At 45.1% G+C, this 21,848-nt stretch overlaps 1 protein-coding gene across 2 annotated transcripts in view; it reads left to right on the top strand.

Moving 5' to 3' along the window:
- Positions 1-21,848, top strand: part of WDTC1 (WD and tetratricopeptide repeats 1) — a 71,851-nt gene that overhangs the window by 42,556 nt on the left and 7,447 nt on the right. The window contains exons 4-12 of one of the 2 annotated variants that reach the window (XM_029228934.1): positions 8,832-8,878; positions 9,322-9,433; positions 12,209-12,396; positions 14,848-15,030; positions 16,145-16,239; positions 16,572-16,687; positions 18,012-18,087; positions 18,678-18,783; positions 19,575-19,748. In XM_029228934.1, the coding sequence (XP_029084767.1) occupies positions 8,832-8,878; positions 9,322-9,433; positions 12,209-12,396; positions 14,848-15,030; positions 16,145-16,239; positions 16,572-16,687; positions 18,012-18,087; positions 18,678-18,783; positions 19,575-19,748 (1,097 nt within the window). Of the gene's footprint in view, positions 1-8,831; positions 8,879-9,321; positions 9,434-12,208; positions 12,397-14,847; positions 15,031-16,144; positions 16,240-16,571; positions 16,688-18,011; positions 18,088-18,674; positions 18,784-19,574; positions 19,749-21,848 lie in introns of both variants that reach the window. The other variant, XM_029228933.1, reaches the window with a different exon arrangement.

The raw sequence follows: 21,848 nt of genomic DNA, 5'->3' as shown, positions 1-21,848 counted from the left end.
CCTGGAGATAGCATCAGATCCCACAGGTTAAGGGTTCAGTCCTACAAGACTGCCCTGCTGTTCCCTACCCCCAACACCTACTTCAGATGGCAGTGGCAAATCCAGGTTGTCACCTGTGCTTTGGACCAACTGGCTATAGATTAGAGGTTCCAAACACCTCTCCTTTGGTTCAATTAATTTGCTAAAGTGACTCACAGAACTCAGAGAAACATTTTACTTACTAGATTACCAATTTATTATAGAAGGATATAATTGAGGAACAGCCAGATAAAAGAGCTGCATAGGGCAAGGTATATGGGAAGGGGTACATAGCTTCCATGCCCTCTCCGAGCATGCCACTCTCCCCAAATCTCCACATGTGTACCAACACAGAAGCTCTCTGAACCCTGTCCTTTTTGCTTTTTCTTCACATTGGCATGGTTGATTAAGTCATTGACCATTGGTGATCAGTTCAACCTCCAGTCCCTCTCCCCTCCCTGGAAGTCAGGGAGGTGGGACTGAAAGTTCCCGCCCTCCAATCATATGTTTGGTTCTCCATCCTTAGGTGCTTTCCAAAAATCACTTCATTAACATAAACCTCAGGTGTTAGTTGAAAGAGGTTTGTTATGAATATCACGAAACCTTTATCACTCTTATTACTTAGGAAATTCCAAGGGTTTTAGGAACTCTGTGCCAGAAGTAAGAATGAAGACTAAATATATCTTTCTTAAGTATAAATACATATATAAATCACAGTATCGCAGCAGATTACCTAACCTCTCTGAGCGTTGTTTTTCTTATCCATGAAATGAGTAATGATACCTGTTTCTTTTTTTTTTTTTTGACATTCACATTGTATTTCTAGAATATAGATGATCATTCAAGTTAGAAGTTAGTTAATTTTTTAAAATTTTTACATTTAATTTAATTTTTTTATACAGCAGGTCCTTATTAGTCATCCATTTTATACACATTAGTGTATACATGTCAACCAATCGCCCAATTCAGCACACCACCACCACCACCCCCTGCCGCTTTCCCCCCTTGGTGTCCATATGTTTGTTCTCTACATCTGTGTCTCAATTTTTGCCCTGCAAACCGATTCATCTGTACCATTTTTCTAGGTTTCACATATATGCGTTAATATGCGATATTTGTTTTTCGCTTTCTGACTTACTTCACTCTGTATGACAGTCTCTAGATCCATCCATGTCTCTACAAATGACCCAATTTCGTTCCTTTTTATGGCCGGGTAATATTCCATTGTGTATATGTACCACATCTTTTTTATCCATTTGTATGTCGATGGGCATTTAGGTTGCTTCCATGACCTGGCTATTGTAAATAGTGCTGCAATGAACATTGGGGTGCATGTGTCTTTTTGAATTATGGTTTTCTCTGGGTATATGCCCAGTAGTGGGATTTCTGGGTCATATGTAATTCTATTTTTAGTTTTTTAAGGAGCCTCCAAAATGTTCTCCATAGTGGCTGTATTAATTTACATTCCCACCAACAGCGCGAGAGGGTTCCCTTTTCTCCACACCCTCTCCAGCATTTGTTGTTTGTACATTTTCTGATGATGCCCATCCTAACTGGTGTGAGGTGATACCTCATTGTAGTTCCGATTTGCATTTCTCTAATAATTAGTGATGTTGAGCAGCTTTTCATGTGCTTCTTGGCCATCTGTATGTCTTCTTTGGAGAAATATCTATTTAGGTTTTAATATTGAGCTGCATGAGCTGTTTACATATTTTGGAGATTAATCCTTTGTCTGTTGATTCGTTTGCAAATATTTTCTCCCATTTTGAGGGTTCTCTTTTCGTGTTGTTTATGTTTTCCTTTGCTGTGCAAAAGCTTTTAAGTTTCATTAGGTCCCATTGTTTATTTTTGTTTTTATTTCCATTATTCTAGGAGGTGGATCAAAAAAGATCTTGCTGTGATTTATGTCAAAGAATGTTCTTCCTAAGTTTTCCTCTAAGAGTTTTATAGTGTCCAGTCTTACATTTAGGTCTCTAATCCATTTTAAGTTTATTTTTGAGTATGGTGTTAGGGAGTGTTCTAATTTCATTCTTTTACATGTAGCTGTCCAGTTTTCCCAGCGCCATTTATTGAAGAGACTGTCTTTTCTCCATTGTATATCCTTGCCCCCTTTGTCATAGATTAGTTGACCAGAGGTGCATGGGTTTATCTCTGGGCTTTCTATCTTGTTCCATTGATCTATATTTCTGGTTTTGTGTCAGTACCATATTGTCTTGATTATTGTAGCTTTGTAGTATAGTCTGAAGTCAGGGAGTCTGATTCCTCCAGCTCTGTTTTTTTCCCTCTAGACTGCTTTGGCTATTTGGAGTCTTTTGTGTCTCCATACAAATTTTAAGATTTTTTGTTCTAGTTCTGTAAAAAATGCCGTTAATAATTTGATAGGGATTGCATTGAATCTGTAGATTGCTTTGGTTAGTATGGTCATTTTCACAATATTGATTCTTCCAATCCAAGAACATGGTATATCTCTCCATCTGTTGGTATCATCTTTAATTTCTTTCATCAGTGTTATAGTTTTCTGCATACAGGTCTTTTGTCTCCTTAGGTAGGTTTATTCCTAGGTATTTTATTCTTTTTGTTGCAGTGGTAAATGGGAGTGTTTCCTTAATTTCTTTTTCAGAGTTTTCATCATTAGTGTATAGGAATGCAAGAGATTTCTGTGCATTAATTTTGTATCCTGCAACTTTACAAAATTCATTGATTAGCTCTAGTAGTTTTCTGGTGACATCTTGAGGATTCTCTATGTATAGTATCATGTCATCTGCAAACAGTGACAGTTTTACTTCTTCTTTTCCAATTTGTATTCCTTTTATTTCTTTTTCTTCTCTGATTGCCATGGCTAGGACTTCCAAAACTATGTTGAATAATAGTGGTGAGAGTGGACACCCTTGTCTTGTTCCTGATCTTAGAGGAAATGCTTTCAGTTTTTCACCATTGAGAATAATGTTTGCTGTGGGTTTGTCATATATGGCCTTTATTATGTTGAGATAGGTTCCCTCTATGCCCACTTTCTGGAGAGTTTTTATTATAAATGGGTGTTGAATTTTGTCAAAAGTTTTTTCTGCATCTATTGAGATGATCATGTGGTTTTTATTCTTCAATTTGTTAATATGGTGTATCACATTGATTGATTTGCATATATTGAAGAATCCTTGCGTCCCTGGGATAAATCCCACCTGATCATGGTGTATGATCCTTTTAATGTGTTGTTGGATTCTGTTTGCTAGTATTTTGTTGAGGAATTTTGCATCTGTATTCATCAGTGATATTGGTCTGTAATTTTCTTTTTTTGTAGTATCTTTGTCTGGTTTTGGCATCAGGGTGATGGTGGCCTCATAGAATGAGTTTGGGAGTGTTCCTTCCTCTGCAATTTTTTGGAAGAGCTTGAGAAGGATGGGTGTTAGCTCTTCTCTAAATGTTTGATAGAATTCACCTGTGAAGCCATCTGGTCCTGGACTTTTGTTTGTTGGAAGATTTTTAATGACAGTTGCAATTTCATTACTTGTGATTGGTCTGTTCATATTTTCTATTTCTTCCTGGTTTAGTCTTGGAAGGTTATACCTTTCTAAGAATTTGTCCATTTCTTCCAGGTTGTCCATTTTATTGGCATAGAGTTGCACGTAGTAGTCTCTTAGGATGCTTTGTATTTCTGTGGTGTCTGTTGTAACTTCTCCTTTTTCATTTCTGATTTTATTGATTTGAGTCCTCTCCCTCTTTTTCTTGATGAGTCTGGCTAATGGTTTATCAATTTTGCTTATCTTCTCAACGAACCAGCTCTTAGTTTTATTGATCTTTGCTATTGTTTCTATTTCATTTATTTCTGCTCTGATCTTGATGATTTCTTTCCTTCTGCTAACTTTGGGTTTTGTTTGTTCTTCTTTCTCTAGTTCCTTTAGGTGTAAGGTTAGATTGTTTATTTGAGATTTTTCTTGTTTCTTGAGGTAGGCTTGTATAGCTATAAACTTCCCTCTTAGAACTCCTTTTGCCATATCCCATAGGTTTTGGATCATCGTGTTTTCATTGTCATTTGTCTCCAGGTATTTTCTGATTTCCTCTTTGATTTCTTCAGTGATCTCTTGGTTATTTAGTAATATATTGTTTAGCCTCCATGTGTTTGTGTTTTTTACATTTTTTTTCCCTGTAATTGATTTCTAATCTCATAGCATTGTGGTCAGAAAAGATGCTCGATATGATTTCAATTTTCTTAAATTTACTGAGGCTTGATTTGTGACTCAAGATGTGATCTCTCCTGGAGAATGTTCCGTGCGCACTTGAGAAGAAAGTGTAACCTGCTGTTTTTGGATGGAATGTCCTATAAATATCAATTAAATCTATCTGGTCTATTGTGTCATTTAAAGCTTGTGTTTCCTTATTAATTTTCTGTCTGGATGATCCGTCCATTGGTGTAAGTGAGGTGTTAAAGTCCCCCGCTATTATTGTGTTACTGTCGATTTCCTCTTTTTTTTATTTTTGCGGTACGCGGGCCTCTCACTGCCGTGGCCTCTCCCCTTGCGGAGCACAGGCTCCAGACGCACAGGCCCAGCGGCCATGGCTCATGGGCCCAGCCGCTCCGCGGCATGTGGGATCCCCCCAGACCGGGGCATGAACCCACATCTCCCACATCGGCAGGCAGACTCTCAACCACTGAGCCACCAGGGAAGCCCCAATTTCCTCTTTTATAGCTATTAGCAGTTACCTTATGTACTGAGGTGCTCCTATGTTGGGTGCATATATATTTATAATTATTATATCTTCTTCTTGGATTGATCCCTTGATCATTGTGTACTATCCTTCCTTGTCTCTTGTAACATTCTTTATTTTAAAGTCTATTTTATCTGATATGAGTATTGCTACTCCAGCTTTCTTTTGATTTCCATTTGCATGGACTATCTTTTTCCATTCCCTCACTTTCAGTCTGTATGTGTGCCTAGGTCTGAAGTGGGTCTCTGCTAGACAGCACATATATGGGTCTTGTTTTTGTATCCATTCAGCAAGCCTGTGTCTTTTGGTTGGAGCATTTAATCCATTCACGTTTAAGGTAATTATCAATATGTATGTTCCTATTATCATTTTCTTAATTGTTTTGGGTTTGTTTTTGTAGGTCCTTTTCTTCTCTCATGTTTCCCACTTAGAGAAGTTCCTTTAGCATTTGTTGTAGAGCTGGTTTGGTGGTGCTGAATTCTCTTAACTTTTGCTTGTCTGTAAAGCGTTTGATTTCTCCATCGAATCTGAATGAGATCCTTGCTGGGTAGAGTAATCTTGGTTGTAGGTTCTTCCCTTTCATCACTTTAAGTATATCATGCCACTCCCTTCTGGCTTGTAGAGTTTCTGCTGAGAAATCAGCTGTTAACCTTATGGGAGTTCCCTTGGGAACTCCTAGGGGAGTCGTTTTTCCCTTGCTGCTTTCAATAATTTTTCTTTGTCTTTAATTTTTGCCAATTTGATTACTATGTGTCTCCTTGGGTTTATCCTGCCTGGGACTCTGCACTTCCTGGACTTGGGTGGCTATTTCCTTTCCTATGTTAGGGAAGTTTTCGATTATAATCCTTCCAATATTTTCTATGGTCCTTTCTCTCTCTCTTCTCCTTCGGAGACCCCTATAATGCGAATGTCGTTGCATTTAATGTTGTCCCAGAGGTCTCTTAGGCTGTCTTCATTTCTTTTCATTCTTTTTTCTTTATTCTGTTCCACAGCAGTGAATTCCACCATTCTGTCTTCCAGGTCACTTATCTGTTCCTCTGCCTCAGTTATTCTGGTATTGATTCCTTGTAGTGTGTTTTTCATTTCAATTATTGTATTGTTCATCTCTGTTTGTTTGTTCTTTAATTCTTCTAGATCTTTGTTGAACATTTCTTGCATCTTCTCGATCTTTGCCTCCATTCTTTTTCCGAGGTCCTGGATCATCTTCACTATCATTATTCTGAATTCTTTTTCTGGAAGGTTGCCTATCTCCACTTCATTTAGTTGTTTTTCTGGGGTTTTATCTTGTTCCTTCATCTGGTACATAGCCCTCTGCCTTTTGATCTTGTCTATCTTGCTGTGAATCGATACCTGTTTCTTAAGATAATGGATGTAGAATGCTGTATTAGTTTTCTATTGCTACCACAACAAATTACCACAAACTTAGTGGCTTAAAGCAACACAAATTTATTATCTTACAGTTCTGTAGATTGGAAGTCTGACATGGGTCTCACCAGGCTAAAGTCTTGACAGGGCTATTCTCCTTCTGGAGGCTATAGAGTAGAATCCGTTTTCTTGCAATTCCCGCTTTCTAGAGATTGCTGTATTTCTTCGCTCGTGACCCCCTTCTTCCATCTTCAGAACTGGCAATAGCAGGTCAAGTCCCTTTTACACCTACATCTCTCTACTCTCTGCAGCCAGGAGAGGTTCACTGATTTTTATTTTTTTTTTGATGTGGACCATTTTTAAAGTCTTTATTGAATTTGTTACAATATTCCTTCTGTTTTATGTTTTGGTTTTTTGGCCCCGAGGTATGTGGGATCTTAGCTCCCTGACCAAGGATCGAACCTGCACCCCCTGCATTGGAAGGCGAAGTCTTAACCACTGGGATGCCAGGGAAGTCCCAACGTTCACTGATTTTAAGGACTCGTGTGATTATATTGGGCTCACCTGGATAATCTAGGCTAATTTCCCACCTCGAGGATTTTAACCTTAATCATATCTGCAAAGTCCCTTTTGCCACCTACCGTAACATATTCATGGGTTCCAGAGGATCAGGACATGGACGTTTGTAGGGGGGCCGTTGTTCTCCCTACCACAAGTGCAAGGTACTGTGCCTCGCTCTTTGTAAACCCTCAGTAAGTGGCGCTCGTTCAAGGCCCTCGGTACTCTGGGAAGTTGCAAACTGAAGACTTGAGCCCTGGGCACAAGTAATTTAAAGCCTGTTAGGAAAATGAGAGGGGTGAGGACAGAAATGATTCTGATCCAGAAGGAGTGACCAGAGTCATGTGTGGGGTGTCCACCAAGTGCTGTGGGAAAGTGAGAAGCCTCAGGTCAGTAAGTGGTCTGGCAAGTTTGAACAGAGTGAATGTGTCAATAATGTATTTAAGTGCAGAACCCAGAAAGAAACGAGGATCAACTCAAATGAGAATCTTTATGGGACAACGGGTAAGAAGGAAGGAGAAGGCAGAGGAAAAGCCTCTTCTGCCTAGAGAGTCAGGGAATTAGATTTGTTCATGTCTCTTGATTCTTCCCACTAGTCCCCCTGGACTCACTTGTTCATTATGCAGCAGATATGTGCCAGGCACTGTACCTGGCCTAGAGGATATAGTGAACACAGTACACAGAGGCCACTTCCCTGCAGCTCAGTGTGGTGAAGCAAAATAGCCATGTCGACACAGAGCCATAATACAGTGTGACAGTAGGAGCCCACAGGAAGGATGTGCCTCCTTCCCAGATTTACAGGGTGGGAAAGGCATCTTGAGGGAAGTGCTGATAAACTGCGACCTGAAGAATGAGTTAATCAGGATGCTCTGGGCCACAGGTAACAGCCCAACTCAAGTGACCTTAAACAATAATGAGCAGACTGGCTCCTGACTGGAAGCCCAGGAGTAGGGTAGGCATCAGGGTTGGTTACTCTGGTCTCTTTGGCTCCATATTTCTGTGATTCCCTTGGCTGGGCTTTACTCTCTCTGTTTATTTCACTCTCAGGCTGGCTACCCTCGTGGTCACAAGTCCAGGAGTCACATTAGGACACCCAGCATCCAGAGAAAGAAAGGCATCCCTTTCATAGACTCTCTCCTGAAAATGAGAAAACTCCTTTTCCACACACTCCCAGCAACTGGTCCCCTTGCATCCAATTGGGGTCACAGGCTCATTTCTGAGCCAGTACCTGTGTCCAAGTGAATGCCATGTCCCATTTGGCTTAGATCTAAGTTCCTGAACCTATCACTGTGGAAAGGACAGTGAACTTACACATGGTCTGATTTGGGCTGGGCAGATAATGAAATGAAAATCAAGGTGCCATTAGGAATGAGGGAGGGTGAGGGAAAGAAAGAACAGAGTGTAGGAATGGAAGTGACTTGTTCTCTCCTTCTCCCATGTAAGACTCGTTTCTGCCACTTCATACCTTCTGCTTTCCATGGATTCTGTTTCCTCTTAATTCTAGCTTTGCCATGACTTCTCTCCGCACATGCTTTCAACTTCAGCGTCTGTCATTAACTGCCTCACTTCTCCATGTCTCTCAATTCAAATCCCCAAGCTTAACTTACCTCACTATACCAGGCTCCACCTACTTGGAAGTAAGCTGCAGAAGATCTAAATACAAGATTTATTTTGTATACTGCTCTGCCCCCAGCATCTGAACAGTACCTGGCATGCAGTAAGTGCTCGATGAATTAAATATGTGCCAAATGAATGGAAGATCAGCCTTCTAGCTAATCGGCTGCCTTTCAGTCAGTTGCTCCTCTGCCAGATTTTCTGTGGCTGAGGGGGTGTCTCTTGAAGGGACTGTTGACATGTCCCCTCTAGTGGTAGGAGCAGAAATTTGTTTGGATATAACTTCTACTACTATTATCTGAACTTCAGTTTACTTTTCTGCAAAATAGGATCAATGAAATCTGCCCTTTATGGCTCAGAGGGGTTCAGTATCAAGTGAGATCATGAATATGAAGGTACTTTATATATTGTAAAATGCCAGGCAGTTTAATTCAATCCTGGTCCCTCACATACGCCTGGAAAACACTGATGACGGAAAGGCTGTTTTACCTGTTCACTTCCATTTCCTGATGTTGAGTGATCCAGGAGAACCTCTAACTGACTCTCTTCTTGTCCCTCTCCATTTGCTCCCCCAGGGTCACTCAGGATGTGTCAACTGTCTGGAGTGGAATGAGAAAGGAGAGTAAGTATGAGCTCCGACACCTAGGGGGTGCTGGAGAATGGTATGGGGAGGTTGGGAGAAGAGGACTTTCCTTCCTCTTTGTAGATCTAAGGAAAAGAGTGGACCCAAGAGTGGAGACTGCTGCTCTGTGCTATGTACTTAAGTTTAGTTCATCATTATCAATACACAGTTAAACAATGAATCACAGATAGATGGAAAGTTGAATGACCTTCCAAACCCTGTTTTTTTGATAAGCTATTGCATTTAAGGAATGATGAGAAATTCTCAGGACAAAATAGAAGAGAATCAATCACTGTTTACAAGATAACCTTATATTCTGTGACATCTACTGTTCTTCAAGTTCTGTGTAGCCTAAGTCCTTATCAACTGGGAAACGTGGGATAGAGGAAGTGGGGGCAGGAACTTGAGGAGAGGTCAGAACTGTTCTTTCTCTCTACTTGCAGCTTGCTGGCCTCTGGTTCTGATGACCAGCACACGATTGTGTGGGACCCGCTGCACCATAAGAAGCTGCTTTCCATGCACACAGGACACACTGCAAATATCTTTTCTGTCAAGGTGAGCAGGATAAGCCACAAAGCAAGTGAATGGTGTGACTGGGCTGTGCACATGGTTGTGTTTGCATGTGTGTGTCCCACGTATACCCTGGGGTCACAGACATCTTTGTGATCTGAGCATCTGCTGGTGATTCCTGAAATTCCGTCTCTTTTCCATGCTCTGCTTCTTCTCTTAGAGCCAAGAGGCCAGCTCCAAATAAATTTATACTTATGTGAGTGGTGATGATGGGAGGTATGGTTCTGAGCATGAACTTCAGTAGCAGGCAGACCTGTGTTTGACTCCCTCATCTGCTCCTTGGAAGCTGTGTGAACTGGGAAAATCAGCTGACCCCTCTGGGCCTGTTTACCCATCTGTAAAAAGGAAGTAGCTAAGGAAAATCCCCCACGTTAATGAATAAATGAGTAAATAAATAATTTAACTAAAAAGGGAAGTAGCAATCCACAGCGCTGATGTTACAGTTCAATGAGATGATTGATTTAAAAAGCACCTGTCACAGAGGTGATTTTAGCTGTTCTACTTTTCATAGGAAATGAGTCTCTGATTGTTGGTCGAGGGGAGTTGAGCTGAGAAGAGGGGAGGCAGGGGACTTAAAGGACTTCAGACCTCTGAAGACCTGTTATGTGGAAGTGACATGAAACTTGTGCCTCTCGGTCCCAGAGAACAGACCTAGGAGTAGTGACTGTTAAGTTTTCAGAAGCCAATGTAGGCCTGATGAAGGAAAGGATTGTCTAATGCTTAGAGATATCTGAAAAAGGTAAAATGGGCCTTCTGAGGATGTAGTAAATGTCCTAGCGCTGAGGTATTCCTCACTGGGCACTCATCTGCTAGGTTGAAGGCTGAAGGAAATGGCCTTTAAGTCTTTCCAGCTCTGAAATTCTGTAATGGATGTATGTGAGAGTGAGGCTGTCCTTTGGAAAGCCTCACTAATCTAAGAAATGTTTTCCTAATTAATATCAAGATGAATTACAAGATACCTGAAGAAGAAGATAGATTCAAGAGCTCAAAACCAACTTATTTCACTAATCAGAGCTTCTTTCCTAAGCTCGATGATTCTCATCTCCTGTTCCAGGGACCAATCCTAGATGAATTTCTGTGATTTGAGAGACAGAACAATGCTGATTCACCTCTTGCATGATGAACAGAGACTGCTTTCCTCCCCTGAAAAGTGTCAGGCCCAGTTTAAATCTGTGGGCTCAGATCTGGGGAGGGGCCTAAGCTCTCAGTTTGGCGTCATAGAATACAAAATGTTGAGTTCAGAGGCCAGAATTGGACAATGACCTTGATACTCCCTAATAGTAAGACCTTGGGCAAGGCACTTATATTCACAGACTCTCAGCCTCCTCTTCTGTTATAAAAAGGTATAGAAAAGGGTTCCTCTCTCTTCTGGTGATAAAAACACCACAGATCTATTTATTTAACCCACGAGCTCCCCCTGGTGGCGTCTATAGTGTGGAACGAGTATGGCAGTGGCCACAAGCTCTTCCCAAGGGTTCTCCTGTTTATTTCTATTGCGCGTGGGGTATATGTTGTCTCCAGCCAGGATCAAAGACTACTAGTTGTTCCTAAAAATGATCAGATTCCATCTGTTTCATCTAGCCCTTATGCTGGTGAGCTATTAGAGAAGTGCATGTGGAAAGAGTGAATTGTTAAAGTCAAGTGGGGCTTTAGCTACTTAAATGCAGGAAAATGTCAACACCCTCTCCCTCACCCCCCCAGACCCCAGCACCCATTCAGCCTTGTTGTGGGCTGGGAGAAACTTTTCAACTAAGAAAAAAAGATAATTCAATCTTTGAAACTTAAGAAAGAAGAGAATAACTCAACTAACATCACACCCGAATATTTTTCTTCCTCAACACTAGGTGATAGAACTGTATACGTTTTAAAAATTATTAATCAAAGTTATGTTTGTGGCTATTTTGACCTTGCCACATGTGATCTGGAATATTTTGTTCTCAAATTCATCAAAATGATGGGGTTGTCCTTTTGAATTATGGCCACATAAAGATGTATTCTTTTGATGCTCAGCCCTTCCCCAAGTTCTGACTTTTGAGCCATTTCCAGCACTTGCCATTATAAGGAGTGCTACTTGGAGCATTTCTGCATAGGTCCCTTTTTTCTTTTAGAATTATTTCTCAGAAGTGGAAGTTTTAGGTCAAAAGATAGAAATAGTTTTTATGTTTCTTACCTATTGCCAGATTGTTCTCCAGAAATATTTGAACCAATTTAAAACACCCACTCCCTTATAACACTGAAAGTCCTTTTCATTTCAAGACTAATTTATTACTTAACCCCCAGGTTATTAAATAGCCATCATGAGGCATATAGGAGTCAGACAGACTTGAGTTTGAATTGACAGTCCTCCTGAATGCTAGTACCGAACCTCAATTTTTAATGGGGTTATTGTAAGTATTAATGAGATAAATTACCTGCTCGATGTCTAGCACATGGTAAATGCTTAGTAAGTGGTAACAGCTACGATTATCATCCATTCAGCTCTTACCTGGGGAAGAATCAGAGGAAGAGAGTTCCTTAGGTAGTCCAGCTTGGCATAGGTCAGGACCACTCTGGCAAAATAAAGGTGTACATCCTGATTTTGACCTCTAGGCCTACAGGCTGATGCTCGAGATCCAAAGTTTTCTTGGTGGATTGTCTTGGATGGGCTCGTTTTCTTATCTGATATGGAGAGGGGAAAAAAGGTGCTAACATCCAGGCTAGTCTCCTTCCGTGGCCTAGCCCCACCACCTGCCAACCTCTTCTTCAATCTCTCCCAAGCAGTTCCTGCCTCACGCTGGGGACCGCATCTTGATCACAGGGGCAGCTGACTCCAAGGTGCATGTCCACGACCTGACAGTAAAGGAGACGATCCACATGTTTGGAGACCACACAAACCGGGTGAAACGCATCGCCACGGCGCCCATGTGGCCCAACACATTCTGGAGCGCTGCTGAGGATGGGCTTATCCGGTGAGGGCCTGAGGCAGGGAGTGGGGCCTGTGCCTCCCCCGCTCCCACTCCATGTCGGTTCCCCCATCCTGTCTGCCCTACTGCTTCCTTCCACAGGCCTGGCTCCTTCCCTCCAACAGACTTCCAGCCTCATTTGTCTGCCCAGCACAGTTATCAGTGAACAAACTCCACTGATTTACTTACCCTATTCTTCACCTTCCCCACTTCTTACCCTCTCCTGAGCAACATTCAAGCCCACTGGCTTTCTCACCATCTCAGATGCACCATCTGCCTCCTCTGGGCTTTCATACTTGCTGTTCCCTCTAACTGGTTTTCTCAGTCCCAGCTCTTTCTCAACTCTTTCTTACCCTAAGGAGACAGCTTAAGAGTCACCTCCCGAGAAGCACCTTCTCTGACCATCCTATCTAAAATAGATCCCCCACCATTGTTCTTTGTCTCCGTGCCCTAATTGTATCCTCTGTAACTCTAATCACCCTCTATAGTTCTTTTATTTTATTTACTTGATGGTTTACTTTTTTGCCTGTGTCCCTCACTGAGTAGTAAACTCCCTCAGCATTTTGTCTGTCTTGTCCATTTTGTCCATGTCTTTCTTGTCCTTGGTTGTGTTCCTAGAGCCCAGCACAATACCTGGCACATAGAGGCACTTGATACATTTCCCTTGAACAGTCGCTCAATGGGCATATTCCTGGGTGGGGGATAGCCAGCCAGAAGTGGTTAAGTGGACTCTCCCCCTTTTCACTGGCCTATATCGTCACACCTTTGCCTCTACTTCCCTTCTTCTTAAAATGGTCTCATTGCCTCTCTTTAGCTCCTTTCTTCACATATAACCTTAGAACTTTTTCCTTATCTCCACAATCTGCTTTAATATCCTTCCTTGAGATGCTATGGGACTTTGTGCCCTCTTCCCTGTTACAGAGGAAGAGGGGTGTCTAAGTCATACATGAACTAGAACTCAGACAGATCAAGTCAAGTCCTCCCTCTGTCACTCAGTGTCTGGGGCAAATCACTTCACCCCCCAGACCTCAGTTTCCTCATCTATAAAATGGGAATTATCATAATATCTCTTTTGTTGGCCTGAGCATTAAAATTGAGATAGTGCCCGTAAACCTTTAGCCACAGTACTTAGCAGACACAATGCACTTGGTCGGTGGCGGGTCCAACTCTCTGTTGCGCTGGTTGACCCTGACTGACTAGACTGTGCCAGGGCAGCAGGTAGGGGCTAAGCACCTAGGGCATGGGGCAGGAGCCTAAGCACTTAGGGGCAGGCACAGCCAGGGGAGGAGTCCTAGCAGAAGGTGAACACAAGCTGGCCTTCCAGAATAGACAGGATTTGGATGGGCAAGGAAAAGCAGAGTGGACTCCCCAGCTTGAGCAGAGTTTGTGAAGGCATGGGTAAACGTGCCACATACAGGACACAGTTCTGAGGCTGTAACTGACCCACACTTAGAAAACTGAGGAGCAAGGTTGGAGAGGTATGTGAAATCATGTCTTGAAAACCAGACTGAGTAGTTTGATAGAAGTAAACGAAGAGTAAACTCATGCTAAAAGTATTGAGGAATCTCTGCAATTTTTTTGAGCAAGAAAGTGATGCAACAAAAACAATATTTTAGGAAGAGCAATCTGGTGAGGATGGCTTAGAAAGATAAGTGAACAATGAAGAAATTATTGGAGATGTTTAGGCGGAGGTGGGTGAGCACATGAATGATGCCCTCGCCATTCTCTGCATGTGCCTGTGTCCCAGCATCAAAGCAGTTCCCCAGTAGGAGTGTGCTGACGCTGGGTGGATGTGTTGGCCTGACCTTTACCACCCGGATGGGACTTGGGCTTGTCCTGGCAGTTGGTGTTTCTAGGTAGCTCTTAGATGATCTCCAGATTTTCTTTTCTGTCACCTCTATACTTCTTTCATCTCCTGCAAGAAACTAGGTTAAGAATAGAATTATTCTTAATCAAGGATCAGAGCAGAGGGGTTAAAATGCAGTCTTTCCAGCTCTGCACTATCTCAGCACTGCACTTACTGCAGTGTCGTCCAGGCAAGTTATTTAGCTTCTTTGAACTTCTAGTGGTACCTAGGGATGGTGTGAGAATTTAATTAGATAATACATGTATAACACTTGGGAACAATACTGGACACAAAGCAATTTCTCACTAAGTGTTAGTAGTCAGTAGTAATAGTACTTAGTAACAATAATATTGATATCTGTTAAAAAAAAACGCGGGGTTAGTAGTACCTACCTTAAAGAGTTATGTTAGAATAAAACAGAATGTGTGTGAAGCCTACTACAAGTGCCTGGCACACAGTGGGCACTCAAGAAATGGGAGTAGTTTTTGACATTCTTATTATTTACAAACAGGTTCAAAGCCACTCCCAATTCCTTTGCATTTGGGCCTTGGCTTCTCCCCTGCCTTCCACCCACGGACACAACCCCCAACCCCCTGTGTCCTCTCTCACAGCCAGTATGACCTTCGGGAGAACAGCAAACACTCGGAGGTGCTGATTGACCTGACAGAGTACTGTGGCCAGCTGGTAGAGGCCAAGTGCCTCACCGTCAACCCCCAGGACAACAACTGCCTGGCAGTGGGGGCCAGTGGGCCCTTTGTGAGGCTCTATGACATTCGCATGATCCATAACCACAGGTATGAATAGCGCGGCCTCCTGTGGGCAAGGGAACCTGGAACCTGCTGCCCCTTTCCCTCATTGCCATGCCCTCTTCTTTTTGAGGTGGGTTGTTTTTGCTTTTTTTTTTTACATTTTTTATTTCTTTAATGTATCTATTTTATTTATTTATTTGTGGCTGCATTGGGTCTTCGTTGCGGCACGCGGGCTTATTGCGGTGGCTTCTCTTGTTGCGGAGCACAGGCTCTAGGCGTGCGGGCTTCAGTAGTTGTGGCACGTGGGCTCAGTAGTTGCGGCTCGCGGGCTCTAGAGCACAGGCTCAGTAGTTGTGGCGCACGGGCTTAGCTGCTTCGCGGCATGTGGGATCTTCCCAGACCAGGGCTCCAAACCATGTCCCCTGCAATTGGCAGGCAGATTCTTAACCACTGTGCCACCAGGGAAGCTCTGAGGTGGGTTTTCGTAATTTTGTGATTCTTTTTTAAAAAATTTAATCCATGCTTATTTTGGAGAATATGAAAAGTATATTAAAGAAATTACCCATACTCCATTACCTGAAAGAAATCACTGTATATAGTATTTTCTGCTTGTTCTTTCACTATGAGTGTGTGTACAGAGTTATAATCTTATACATGTAATTCCTTTATTTGTACATATAATTCTACTTTATTCTTTTTTTTTTTTAAACAAAAGTAGAATGTACTCAGAATCTCCACAGAAGTCCCAGACCTGAGCGGCTCCGCCAGCCTGGGTTTTCAGTGGACTCCTGGGAAAAGTGCAGAAACTTCCGGCCTGCATTACTTTCATTTGTGGATTTGGGTGACCACTATTGCTCTGCACACACTGCATGACTTAGGGCGGGCCTTGAGCTTTTAGCTTCCTCATCTGTAAAATGGGAGTAATAGGGTGGCCATGAACCAAGACAAGTAGGCGGGACCTACTTATAAAGCACTGTAATATGTGTGTCCACAGCTGTCTAGTTGGTGGACCTTTGGGGGTGCTGAGATAAGGAAGAAAGGTACCTCCTCCTGTATCTCTCCAGGGGTATACACTTGGGTTTTTCTCCAGGAAGTGTGGTATGGTCTAGCCAGGAGTACTGTTAGGCCTTATAACCTATATGGTTTGCCTTCCCACCAGAAAGAGCATGAAGCAGAGCCCTTCAGCAGGTGTGCACACCTTCTGTGACCGGCAGAAGCCCCTTCCGGATGGTGCAGCCCAGTATTACGTAGCAGGTAGGGCTCAGCCCAACTCTGGCCCTAAACTCTTGGCAGGGTGCTGATTGTCTGTGGGGCAGTGCAAGGAGGCGGCATGGCATGGTGACCAAGAGCAAGGGGTTTAGAATCAGACAGACCTGGGCTTTGATGACTGTCAGTGACCAGCTATCATATAACCTTTGGTAAATTACTTACCCTTGAGGAGTCTTAATTTCTTTTCTGTAAAATGGGGTTGTAATGACTCAATGAGATAAAGCATATAACACAGTTGGCCCAGTTCATATAGTAAGGGCTCAACATTGGGAGGGATTGGAAGCCTCACACTAGGGTAACAGGGCTGTTCCCTGCAGGTCACCTGCCAGTGAAGCTGCCCGACTACAACAACCGTCTGAGAGTGCTGGTCGCCACCTATGTGACCTTCAGCCCCAATGGCACAGAGCTGCTGGTCAACATGGGAGGAGAGCAGGTATGGACGGCAGCCCAACGTGGCTCTGCCCTTCCCCCTCCCACCCTCATATCCAGCAGCCAGGGCTGTGTACCCCACATCCCCTACCATGAGGCAGACAAGAAGCCTCATTGTAAATGACATTACTGTGAAATGTGGAAGTGCCATGGCATCTTTGGAATTCCCAGAGAGGTGCCCTGGCCTTGAGTGTAAGGTTTAGAACTGACAGACTTGTCTTCAGATGCTGGCCTTTTGTTTACTAGCTGTGTACTGTGACTTTGAACAACTCTCTTCATTTTCCTGAACCTTGGTTTCCTCATCTTCTGTTTTCCTAGGAGGAAATCCTGGGGCTCAGAGCATGCAGCCAGGCTGCAGTTTTGGGCCAGCTTTGGGAAGTGTTCTTTGATAATGGCAGGTTGCTAACCCTTCTGTTTACAATCTCTCAGTCATGATATTTAGTAAGCCTTGCAAAAATTCATTTACTCTACAAAGTCACTGAGTACTTACTCTGGGGGTAGCATTATCATGAACACGAGGGAAACAAACGTGAAATATGACCCATCCTAGGCTGATGGGAGCGACATGGCAAGTGAAACCGTTGATGACATTTAAAGTCAAGGTGTGATACAAGAGAAATGGGATGGAGACTAGGTGAGCCCTTGAGTTCAGAAGAGGGCTCTGGCTTCAGGTTGCTTAGCTGTCACCTGGCTTAAAGGTAGCATAAAGATGAGTGGCGAGGCAGTCTAGCAGAGTGGTTCGGAGCCAGACAGACTCGGTTTTGGGTCCTGACTGTGCCACCTGCTGCTTTTATGGCCCTGGATAAATTAATTAAACTCTGAGCCTACATTTCTTCATCTGTTCAGGGGGTGATGATAATAGTACCTTTTCGTGGGGCGGGGGGGCGGTTCTAGGATGAAATGAAAAAAAGCCATATAAAACACTTAGCAGAGGTCCTGGAGCAAAGTAAGAATTCAATAAATAGTAAGTAATAATAGCTAATATTTACTGAGGGAAGTAACTAGCAGTGTTACTTTGAGCAAATTGCTTCTCTGCTCTGAGGCTTCAGTTTTCCCATCTATAACATGAGACCTCTGAGGACCTTGTCGACCTAATAAACATGTGATTCGAAGTAATGACAGTATTTCAGGCCATCCACCCTAAGGGCCAGGAACTGGCGAGATTTTCCTGCCTGAGGTTTGCTCCGTAGAAACACCCCTTCTCCCTCACTTGATGGTTCCCTGCTCAACGCTCAGCTGTGTTCCTGGGAGCCACCCAGGCCTCGCTCACAGTCCAGCCACATTCTTGCCTCACAGTGTCCATTCTTTTCTTGACCCCTGCACTCTAGGTCTATTTGTTTGACCTGACTTACAAGCAGCGGCCGTACACCTTCCTCTTGCCTAGAAAATGCCACTCCTCAGGGGGTAAGTTCTCCCTTCGGGTATCCTTTAGGGCATCTCTGCTGGGGAGCATGAGTGTACAGTGCCTCTGCTGAGAAGCCTGCCACTTACCTTGTGCTGGCTGTGATCCTGCAAAAGGAGTAGATTCTCTGAAATAACACTGTACAGTAAGAAGGAAGGTAATATTAGGTCAGAGAGGTCTGTCAAAGGGGTTTGCGTCACAGCCCTTTTCACTTCCCTCCGAAAAAGCAGGTTCTTTCCGTGGCTTGGCTCTTGAGGGCCTGAAGTAATTGTCTTTCCCTTCTCGTCCTGGACCAGTCTCCTCATTGATTTCCTCCTGGGGCCTACAGTTGTTTTAGGCACCTCCTCACCCCCCACTCCATCCCCACCCCCAGCTAATGCCAAGTTGAAGTTGTGTCCCGCTTCAGCCAGCAGAGGGCGCACAGGCTTTTCTTTATGTCCTTGCCTGCTTTCTGGGAATAGACCTACCTTGGGGGGATAGCCCCACAATGGAACCATCAGACCCTGTGGTGGAAGCTGGAGGGCTGCTGAGGAGAAATGAGAACCTCCTCCTAAGTTGTTGCTGTTCCTTTCTGCCCACCCCCTCCCAGAAGTTCAGAATGGCAAGATGTCCACCAATGGTGTGTCCAACGGTGTGTCCAATGGCCTGCACCTTCACAGCAACGGCTTCCGGCTGCCAGAGAGTAGAGGACATGTCAGGTGAGGCCAGCCTGACTTTCCCAACCTTCCCAGCCCCAGTTACACCCCACTGGACTGGAGGGAGGGCATGTCCTGTAAACCTTCCTCCTGACCCCCACCCAGGCATACACCCCAGAGTCAGGGGACTGGGGCAAAGAGGCTTCTGGACTGTGGCTAGTGGTCCCAGTGCCACTTCTTCCTGGTAGGACTCCAGTCATGCTCAATCTGAAGCTCTGGTCCCTTGATACCAGTAGCTGGCGCCAGGACCCAGGGGCTAGCTCATCTTAGCACTGGGCTCCCTCCTATAAAGGGGTCCCACACAGACGGTCCTCCCCCATTATATTTTCTCCATTCATAGCATCTTCTAGCCTCTGTTCACTTCCAGGCCCTGTGCTGGGCTTTGGATACAGACGTGCCCAGATCCTCTAGCCCTTGAGAGAAACGTAATTATCTATAGAGAGATCCACGAGAGGCACTTGGATGGTAACGAGGTTCGGCTCAGCATGGAGGCTGTAGGTGTCAGCTACTTTCATGCCCAGGAGTTTGATTAAGAATTCCATTAAACCTGTCCAGGACAGCTTCATTTCTCCCTGTTTGTCCCCCCCCCCCCACTGGCTCAGAGCATCTGGAATTGTGACCATTACCTATCACAATAACCCAGGCCAAGGATAGGAGTGGTACCCTCTTTTAGATGACAGTGGAGATCCCAGGGACCGGGAAAACCTGAGTGGCCTTCAGGCAGGGCTACAGACTTCCTGAGAGGCTCCTCTGGCCTTCCTTGGTTGGCCTGACTTGGCTCTGTTCCCTCACAGCCCCCAGGTAGAGCTGCCCCCATACCTGGAGCGTGTGAAACAGCAAGCCAATGAGGCTTTTGCCTGCCAGCAGTGGACCCAGGCCATCCAGCTTTACAGCAAGGCCGTGCAGAGGGCCCCTCACAACGCCATGCTCTACGGGAACCGAGCTGCTGCCTACATGAAGCGCAAGTGGTGAGTGGGCCTGATGGGAACGACCTGCTGAGGCATCCATGGAAGGTAGCAGTGACATCCTGCTGCCTCTTAGGGCTTCTTAGTCCCAGGCTTCTCCTCCCCACCTCCAGGTTAGTGGTGGGCAAGTGCCTGACTCATTAGTCAGGAAGCCTCAAACACCAAGAAAGCTCACAGTTAAGTGGAACATGTTCACAAGTAGCTTCAACATGGTGCTTTGTTAGGAAGTGCTGTGACCACTGGAAGTAGGAATTGGGAGAATGGTTAATCCCCACTCTTGGAGAATTGCGCCTTGAATTGGACTTTGAAGGAGCAGTAGAATCTTGCTAGATGGAAATGAGGCATTTGGTGAATTCAGTTGGTATCTGTTTGAAATGATTCTGCAGCTCCTTGACCTTGGGGCTTGCTTTCCTATGCTCTTGGACCGTTTGGACCAAACACAAACAAGATCCTAGACATCCGAAGCTGTCTGTGGGTCTTGCTGAGTTGTAGTGGCTGGTGGTAAGGGAGTAGTAGGTCCGTATCCTGAAGAACCCTTTATCTTTGGAGACCACCAGGGCCCCCGGCCCTTCTGCCTGCAGCACCAGCAGGCAAGCAGGCAGGCAGACCCCATCCCCCAGCCAGGGCCAGGATGGGAGATGGATAAAGCTGGGCCCACAGCCATTTCTGCTCCGTCTGGCATCCCTTGGCTCTGCCCAGACAGACAGGCCAGCTGGTGTGCCATCGTCTGGCTGCAACTAGTCAGGCCAGAGAGGGAAGCTTAAGAAACCCACCCAAGTCAGCAGGGTGGTGGATGGGGGTTCGGAACGATGCTGCCCCCACGGGCCTTAGCTCAGGCATCAGGAGCTTGCCAAGGGCTCAGATGGCAGCCAACCCCAGGAGACAACAGCTTTGGGGCCATCCTGAGGTGTGTTGCCCCTCTTTCCCAGCAGGTGGGCAGAATGCAGTGGTGTTCAGTCAGGCTCTAGGCTAAGAGCTGTCTCATTCCTGCATTCTTGCTAAGAGAGACTGATGATTTCCCAATCCGTGGGTACCCTCACCATGTTCTCTGAATTCCTACTATGCACTAAGAACTAGGGACACAAAGTTCTGTCACTCTGAGTTCTTGTACTCCGGAGTGCCCAGTCTCTGGACAGGGGATAAAGATGTGGACATGCTTCATCACCAAAGAGGCAGGAAGCAGTTAAGTCTTTGAATGATCAGGTGAAGTGCTGTGGGCATCAAGAAAAGTTAGGTCACTTTAACTGGGGATCAGGGAAGCACCAGGAAGATGTGATGTCTGAATGGGCTTTCAGTGTCAGCAGGCTTAGACGGAGACGCAAGGAGGAGGGGACTGTGGGGGAAGGACATTCCCAGGGAGATGAAATGGTGTGAACAAAGGCGTGGGGGTGGGGGGCTGACTGAAGAGCTTGTTTGCAGAACAACAAATCCATTTGGCTGGAGCAGAGGGTTCGGGCTGGGACTGGCAGGAGATGAGTCTGTGAGGTAGCCTGGGGCCAGCCTGTGAAGGACTTGGAATGCAGAGCGGTGGCGTTTTGGCCTTGATTCAGTGGACGATGGGCAGCTTCTGAAGAGTTTTGAGCAGGAGAGGGCTGTGCTGAGGGCTGTCTTTTCAGGGAGATTGATCTGGCAGTAAGTCTGGATGGGTGAGCCCTGGGGCCAGTCTGCTCTCTCCCCAGCCCCACATGCCTGCCAGTGACCCCCAGAATGTCACATTCTGTCCCGGGCCAGTCTCCCCAGGGCTGCCATCTGCTCCTGGATGCAGTGGGAGCGGTCACCCTCTGGCACCTGGCTGCTCTCTGGTCTGGCTCTCTCCAGGAGCACTGAGGGCCACCTTGCAGGCAGTAATTGGCTTTCCAAACAGCGCCTGCTCCTTCGTCACAGCCACCCGTTCTGACGCAGGCCGTGCCATCGAAGCACTCTGTCTCCTGCCTGCCCCCACCCTGGCTGAGCTGCTTGCTCCTGGTCCGATCACGGCCGCTCCAAGGACCGGATGCTTCCTCTGAGCGCTGTAGGAGAGGGAGGGTCAGGAGGGTAGCTCCCATGTTGGGCCTGCCCTGGCCTCGTGCAGGGAGCTGTGAGCTTGCCTTGGCGGAGGGAGCG

The sequence above is a fragment of the Monodon monoceros genome, unplaced genomic scaffold (genome assembly GCF_005190385.1).
Source record: "Monodon monoceros isolate NGI ecotype Baffin Bay Population unplaced genomic scaffold, NGI_Narwhal_1 Super_Scaffold_18, whole genome shotgun sequence".
NCBI classification, from domain to species: domain Eukaryota; kingdom Metazoa; phylum Chordata; class Mammalia; order Artiodactyla; family Monodontidae; genus Monodon; species Monodon monoceros.
This window is presented reverse-complemented; position numbering and strand designations above follow the sequence as displayed.